At 32.2% G+C, this 7,999-nt stretch overlaps 1 protein-coding gene across 1 annotated transcript; it reads left to right on the top strand.

The window, feature by feature from the left end:
* Nucleotides 1-4,769: 4,769 nt before the first annotated feature.
* LOC143565281 (aromatic aminotransferase ISS1-like) lies at nucleotides 4,770-7,712 on the top strand. The gene is made up of 9 exons (XM_077052295.1): nucleotides 4,770-4,910; nucleotides 5,122-5,169; nucleotides 5,735-5,863; nucleotides 5,948-6,007; nucleotides 6,108-6,264; nucleotides 6,471-6,577; nucleotides 6,707-6,765; nucleotides 6,963-7,071; nucleotides 7,163-7,712. Exons 1-9 carry the CDS (start codon nucleotides 4,848-4,850, stop codon nucleotides 7,610-7,612), a joined length of 1,182 nt encoding a protein of 393 aa, XP_076908410.1. The 5' UTR covers nucleotides 4,770-4,847; the 3' UTR covers nucleotides 7,613-7,712.
* The last annotated feature ends 287 nt before the right edge of the window (nucleotides 7,713-7,999 follow it).

Here is a 7,999-nt window from a genome sequence, read left to right as displayed (position 1 = left end):
CTAAAAATCGTAATAAATATTAAAAATAGTTTCTCTATAAACTTATAAAAACCGACACTTTTATGTTGATCTCGTTTCAAGGTTTTCGTGTTTATGTATGTATATATATGTATATATATCTATATATATATGTATGTATATATCGTAAATATAAATAACGAACTCTAACTTATTTAAACCCGACACCATCTTTTGGGTAAAGTTGTTTTTATAAAAGATGTACACTTTCGCATGATAAACGTAAGCCTTAAATCAAAATCTGTAAATTTGGAGCTTTCGGTGGTCAAATCGATCCCGACCCGTTAAGGGGCATTTTAGTCAATTTTGGAATAATTCGAATACTCTATCTTCTGGTTAGAACTAACTTTCGGACCAGAAGACTTTTCTGTTCGTCATAATATTTTGAGTGTAGTGGTCAGAGCCCGACTCTAGACTCGCAGTTCGGATTCTGAACAGTACCAGCTCGCTTAAACATTGTTTATTTCATAACTCAAATTCTAGACATCCGTTAGACCTGCTTCCAGCGGCTACGTTCTCGCTTTTAATTGTATATTATTCCCTCAAAGTTTCAGGTTTATTTATTTTCTGACCAGTCAGCTCGCTTAACCGCATCCTTAAATTTCTCGTTAACTTTATTATTGCAAGGTGAGTACTTTCATACCCCTTTTTCCATCTTTCGTTTTGGGGTGACATTTCATACTTATCAAACTAAATGCTTTATTTACTTGAGTCTTAAACCCACAAACGTGATTGTATACTTGACTTGAATAATTGCTCGATTTGGTGTTCTATGCTTATTTGCCTATGTGTTTACAGCTTTTGGATGGTGGAACTATAAATCCGATGCCATTTAGCAATGGCAAGGTGTCGTTAACGTAATGTAATTAACGATAACTATAAAATCCTAGACTACTTGGCAACCCCTTGTAGCTAGGTGGTGCTAATGTAAGCTTATTAGCAATTGTCAATAAACTCCTAGACTAATTGCCAATAGCTAGGTGTCGCTAACTTGTTTAGCGATAACTATTTTATCCAGGTTTATTGCTCTTATTTATTGTTTTGTATACTAGTTTTGTGGCTTTTCATATTATATACTATTGTTGCTCAAACTTATGAATTGCTCACCAACCTTTGTGTTGACAAACTTTATTTTATGAAATGTTACAGGTTAGACTATTGTTGACTCGAGGACTTGACGAAAACGTTACCAAGACTATTAGGATATTAGTAAAACGAACAATATATTTGCTACTTGTATTTAACTTGGTTGTGTGAATGAGATGTGTTGTTTATTGATTTGTTGAACTAAAACGAGTTAAATAAATATTGTCACTTTAAATAGTGTCTTGTGTATTTGTCCAATCACGTTGCACTCCGGCATGTTCTGCCGCCTTTAATCAGGGTGTGACATGAACTGACTTTATTTACATTATAAATTCAAATTGTATTGGCGAATTTAAATTATTCTCAGTTGGAGACTTGGAAGAAACCCATAGATGTGGACCAATATAAAATTTAAAATCCAATTATGGGCTTGAAGGAATTTAAAGTCTTATTTTAAAAATCACCATAGTTTTGATTTGGATTATTAAATTATTAAAATATATCAAATAATAATTCGCATTATTTTCTAATGAATTGTAACATAACTTTAGAAAACAAATAAGTATATAAGCAATTTTACTAAAGGTCATCTTGGATACAGTGATATCGTGTAATTTATCTAGTTCACCTTGAATTATAATATTCACTTGCTTTTAAGTTGATAATAAAACGGATTTGATACCAATATCGGTAATTCTAGCTCTCAATACTTGATTGTAAAATTATGTCTTATATCCGGTCTTATACACATATGTACCGAGAACTCATTACCGTCGGGTAGCATGCATACTCTACCGTATCGTATAGACCCATTAGTTTGTTAAGAATTACACATTAGAACTCTATGTATATATTTTACATACTCTTGCTTTTATATCATTTTATTATCTGAGATTAATAAATATAACAACAAAAAGTAAGTTGATAGAGTATTAATCTATTACCTTAAAAAACAAACTAGAATAAAACTAAAAAAGAAACTGCTTTCAATATAGTTAAGGCAAAGCAATATGCATCTTTTACTGTTTCAAATAATCAACCCTAATATAATACCCGAATTTAAACCCAAAACTTTTTACTAATCTCATCATACCCGGTTCTATATCTTGTCAAGATATTTTGTTTGAGATTTCTTCTCATGCCTAATTACACGCCGTTGTTTTCAATCCAAATCCAACCCCTTAGTCAATTATGTTGGTATATATATACATTCATTGCCTTCCGTTTTTAAACCATACAAGTCACTTTTCTTCTCAATCTAAACGTTACAGCCAATATAAATTATAAAGTGCCAAAAAACGGAAATCGACATATATATTTCATACACTAAAAAATAATACCATTAACATTTTCTCTTTGAAAAAAATATACATCTTAATCAAAGAACTAGATACATACTTAATTAGACACTATTTATGTTTTAAGTACAAACCTTTTTAATTTTGAATCGATTAATCTGAAACGTCATTGGTTATTTTGATTGATCATTCAATGTTGTTTTTATTGTGTTCATTATAGATATAGAGGCTCTAATGTTATTGTACGGATTTGATTAGATACAAAAGTAGAAGAAAAATACTTATTTTGATTACAGTCGTATAAAAAAAAAGAAAAAAAGTATTCAAACAAAGCATGGGCTAATTGTATTTCCTACATACTTGTCATATCACTCTATGTATATAGGCGCATAGAGATGGTATTCGGTAGGGTGCTCGTACATAACATGCCTACACATATTAAAATAGTGACATATCCAAGATTTTTAACGAGTAGTGGGCAAAATGAAACGGTCCCCACGAGTTAATATTCCAAAATAGATAGGTGAAATCAAAGTTTCTTTATTGAGTTATTTTTCCTACTGACATGTTTGACCAGAATTTTAAACAATTTAAGCACCTTTGTATTAGCTTATACCATTTTAAATAAAATTCATCTTTGTTATGGGTTTTGGTTGAAGGGGCCAGTGGGAGTCTTATAATAGCGTTTACCTAAGTTTTTAAAGCAAACGATAGCGAACAACGGGTGCATCATGTGGAAATTATTTTTAATTCTTAATAAAAACGAAATCCTATGTTGACAAAAGTTTTCATGTGGTTGATCACAAACTTCAAACTCAAGGGCCTCGTCAATATTCTTGAACCTTTTATCTTTACTGGGTTGATATCGAGGGCGCCATCACCATGTGACTTGACCATCAATCCACCCCTGCATCAAGGCCATATGTATATACATAGAGTGATGCCAAATGCACATAGACGTACAAAACGTGACGATGCATGTATACATGCATTAGAGAATAGTCAGTGGCGGCCCAACCTTTTAGGTGGCCTAAAGCGAAATAAAAATCAGGGGTCTTTCGTATTGTCTTAATTTGATTAATAGCTTTAATATTATTTAATTTATTTGATTCGTTAATAAAATTTTATCCTTAGCTATACAACATAATTCAAACCAATTTTTTCACGCCCAACTACAAAATATAAGTAATTTGCTCATAAAATCTTCATCTTAAGTTTTATTCGATAACTTTGATACAAAATATCTTAATTAGTACCAAATATATAAGTAACAAAATAAAATTAAAAATAAAAATAATAAAAATAAATGATATGCTTTACAATACAAATGTGTGAGAAATTTGAACAGGACATAAACAAACGAAAAAAAAAAGCATGGGAGAATGGCATGGAAAAAAATAAAAGATAACCACACAAGAAAGAAAATAATTTAGATATTCCTATATTAGCATTGAAAGCAAGAGTTTTAAAAGGAATGAAATTAGAGATTTTTTAGGCCTCAAGATGCCTCTACATTGACATATACATGCAAATAAAAAGATGAAAACGTGAAGCTCCAGAGATTCGAGCATGGCCCCTTAAAATCCCACCTCAACACTCTAGCCACTATGCGACATCAAAGACTTATTTTTTTGTAGTTAAACTTCTCATAATATACATTATATATATAATTTGTTTTATTTTCTTTTAAAACGGGTCTCAAATTTTTGGGGGCCCAAAGCCCTAGCTTCACCTAACTACCTTATAGGGCCGGCCTTGAGAATAGTATGCAAACATATAGAATGTGGTATACAGATTACAGACAGAGAGACACATTTACTAAAAGATAAGGGTAAAATACGTTTAACTTTTTTTTGAACGGTGACTTGTGTGTTAGGCCATCATATTTTTCAATTCAGAGAGTCCGTTGCCCAACTCTTGCCATACTATATTGTCTTAACCGTACACATGCTAAATTCAGAGTTTGATTTAGACGTTTCCGAAAAACAGAAAACCATAAAATAAAATAGAAAAGAATGACCATAATTCACCAAAAGGTAGGTGAGCATAATCTAACTTAACATTAATAATAAGGCAAGATGGTAGGTGACAATGTGACATACACACACCTTTTTTAAATGTCCAAAATCAAATTGAACCGGAATTGTTGGAGATTCCATGTTCTTTCTTGACTACAAATTTGTTTTACTTTTTATTAGAAGATAAAAAAAACCCATTTTTTATTCCAAATTTCATAAAATTCACCAATAATATTATCAATAATCATCTTATTGGCATCATCTAGTCATCTTTTTGTTCTTTTTCACCTTTTATCAAATACCCATCTTTCCAAAAGGAAAATAAACATTAACCCCTTTCACATAAAGATGTGATTTTTATGCTACCAATTTCTTGATGTTATATATATAAAGTGATATATACATACATAGATACACAAATTAAGAAATGGGTTCCTATGGAATGCTAGCAAAGAGAGCTGTGTTGACCGAAACACCGGTCATGGTTCAGGTCAACTTTTCAATTTCAATTTCAAGATTTTAGCATTAGCCCTAATTTTGGTCAAAATTAAAAATTGGGGGTTTTGAATTTGGGGATATGGGTATTGTGATTCATGATGTTTTATGATCTGGGTTTGGTTTATTTTTTGTTTTTTGTGTGAAAAAATGTGTTTTTTTAATGGTTTTGGGATATGTGTGATGTTTTTGTGTTTTTTTTGCAGATTCAAGAATTGCTTAGAGGGGTCAAGGGTGCTGTATCCCTAGCTCAGGTTGATGTTATGATATTATTCTCTTTGTTTCTACCTAATATTATAAACATTAAAATGATCATGAAAGTTTTTAGGTTTTAGGTTTATTGAATATGTTTTGTTTGGTAAAATGGGTTGTTTGTTGTTTGAAAGCAACAATGAACACATGTCCCTAGGATTCTTGAATATCTGAATAAAATTTTAAAATGTTAGTATATTGTTTAATAAAAGCTAAAAATTGAAGCTTTTTTTTTGGGCAATTTGTTTACTTGAAAATACAGATTTATTTCTCATTTTTTAAAATTGTTTTCATGAAGATTAATGATTTTTGATTTCAAGAAGCTTTTTAGCTCAATTTCCAAATTTCACAAAATTCAATGACATAACTTTGGTGAATCAATCATGGACAAATCTTCCAAGAATTCTTGAAAAGTTAAATAAATTTTTCAATAAATCAGTGTCTTGATTCTTGAAGCTTAAATTTAAAAACTTGAACTGAAATTGAAGCTAATTTGGTTCAAATTAGAACTCACAGTTGACTTTTCCATATAATTGACTTTTGCAATTGGTTTTCTTGTAAATACAGGGTGTTGTGTACTGGCAACCACCCCGACCGGCTTTAGAGAAGGTGCAGCAACTTGTATGGGAGCCTTCGATTAGCCGTTATGGCGCAGATGAAGGCCTTCCCGAGCTACGGGAAGCGTTGACTAAAAAGGTCAAACATCATGTTATATGTAACAAAGTTTTATACTTTTATGCACTTTTGCCCTTTATATTCATATCTGTTTAATAATTGCAGTTGCGTGAAGAAAATAAGTTATCCAAATCATCGGTGATGGTCACTGCTGGCGCAAATCAGGTAGTTTTGGTTGATTTGATGAACATGGATACATGATAAAATTAAGTTAATTTCATAAAGACATTTTATTAAGGTTTTTTTAATATACTGTTTATTGTAGGCATTTGTGAACATTGTTCTCACACTGTGTGATGCTGGAGATTCGGTTGTTATGTTTGCACCATACTACTTCAACGCCTACATGTCGTTCCAGATGACAGGTGTCACTAACATTCTTGTGGGCCCCGGTGATCCAAACACGCTTCATCCGGATGCAGGTTAAAGCCTTACTAATCTGTTTTCCTTTTCTTGTTTAACTTTCATGATTTTACTTATTTTATATTGTCTCTATAGCAAACTTATATAAAATGCAACATAAACATGATTATTAATCAAGTTCTCTTTAATTTTTTGTTAATGTTGCTTCGGTTCCACGCCTTTTTTCACAATATTTTATTAATTCCAAAATTTTTTTAAACGCTAGATTGGCTAGAAAAAACTTTGCGGGAAACCAAGCCAACACCAAAACTTGTTACGGTTGTTAATCCCGGAAACCCGTCTGGAACTTACATCCCAGAACCCCTTCTGAAGGTGATCTCTCTCTACACACATACATAAACAGATACATATACGTACATATTTGTATATATATACATACATACATTGTGTGTGCAACGACGATTCTAACGATATTTTGAACCGTTATTTATCTTTTGCTAGAATATATCAGATATCTGCAAAAAAGCTGGATGCTGGCTTGTTGTAGATAACACATATGAGTAAGTTAGTTGATCGGTCCAGTTATATATTTTATATGAACAATCACACTCACAATAATCGTTTGAAACGATTCACTAATATTCATTTTAAAAATTCACCATTTAACATAGATATTTTGAAATTTAATAATTTTCTTTCCCATATATTTTCTTGGAATTTTAATAATTTTCTTGGAATTTAATAATTTTAATAACAGGTACTTTATGTATGACGGTTTGAAGCATTCTTGTATCGAGGGAGATCACATTGTCAACATATTTTCCTTCTCTAAAGCTTATGGCATGATGGGCTGGCGTGTTGGATATGTAAGTGTCACCTTATTTTTACATGATATATGCTTTTTTTTTAAATTGTGATGACGAAAGCATTGACTTTTGAGTTGACCCGTTTGACCAGATAGCGTTTCCTTCAGAAGTTGATGGTTTTGCTGCACAACTACTTAAAATCCAAGACAACATACCAATATGCGCTTCCATAATCTCACAACGACTAGCGCTTCACTCGATGGAACTGGGTTCACAATGGGTCACGGATCAGGTCAAAGATCTGGTCAAGAACCGACAACTTCTTGTTGACGCGTTATCACCATTAGGCGAGGGTGCGGTCAAAGGTGGAGAAGGCGCCATTTACTTGTGGGCCAAGTTACCCGAGAAGTATGATCAAGACTTCGAAGTGGTTCGTTGGCTCGCTAACAAGCATGGTGTTGTTCTAATCCCTGGCAGCGCGTGTGGATGTCCTGGTCATGTTAGGATCTCGTTTGGTGGTCTGGTGGAAGATGATTGTCGGCTTGCAGCCGAGAGGTTGAAGAAAGGGTTGGAGGAGTTGGTTAGAGATGGAATGGTTTGACTTTGACCTTGAATGCTGTTTGAAATGTTGTGGTTCGATACCAACAAACTTGGAAAAAAGAGTGAATTTTTACAATAAAAATAGTTACTTTTTGATGATAGCATGATACTAAAGGTCAACTTGTATTGATCAGTCTGCATATTAATTGATCATATGAATACTTTCTATATTGATGCTGGATTTATACTTTGTTTGACTTTTGAGGTCAACCAGGATAGTTTTAAACTTTTAATATAGGAAATCTGTCGGTTTGATGGAAACTTTTACATCGAAACGACTAAACAGGTTTGTATAACAAGAAATATACATGCTGTAATTTCTAAGTAATTTTTCTATTTGCTTCTTTTTTAAAATTTTATTCTAGTCTTGACTGACTCTTAAACATTA

Source organism: Bidens hawaiensis, unplaced genomic scaffold (genome assembly GCF_021521415.1).
Source record: "Bidens hawaiensis isolate Kalapana, Puna unplaced genomic scaffold, B.hawaiensis_p1.1 tig00022311_1, whole genome shotgun sequence".
Taxonomy (NCBI): domain Eukaryota; kingdom Viridiplantae; phylum Streptophyta; class Magnoliopsida; order Asterales; family Asteraceae; genus Bidens; species Bidens hawaiensis.
The sequence above is the reverse complement of the archived record's forward strand: the minus strand, read 5'-3'. Positions and strand labels throughout refer to the sequence as shown.

Excerpts from the sequence above, each read along its gene's own strand:
- LOC143565281 (XM_077052295.1), top strand. The coding sequence starts at position 4,848 with ATGGGTTCCTATGGAATGCTAGCAAAGAGAGCTGTGTTGACCGAAACA. Across the intron at positions 6,578-6,706 it reads TCCCAGAACCCCTTCTGAAG|AATATATCAGATATCTGCAA; the intron begins GTGATCTCTCTC and ends ATCTTTTGCTAG. Across the intron at positions 6,766-6,962 it reads GTTGTAGATAACACATATGA|GTACTTTATGTATGACGGTT; the intron begins GTAAGTTAGTTG and ends TTTTAATAACAG.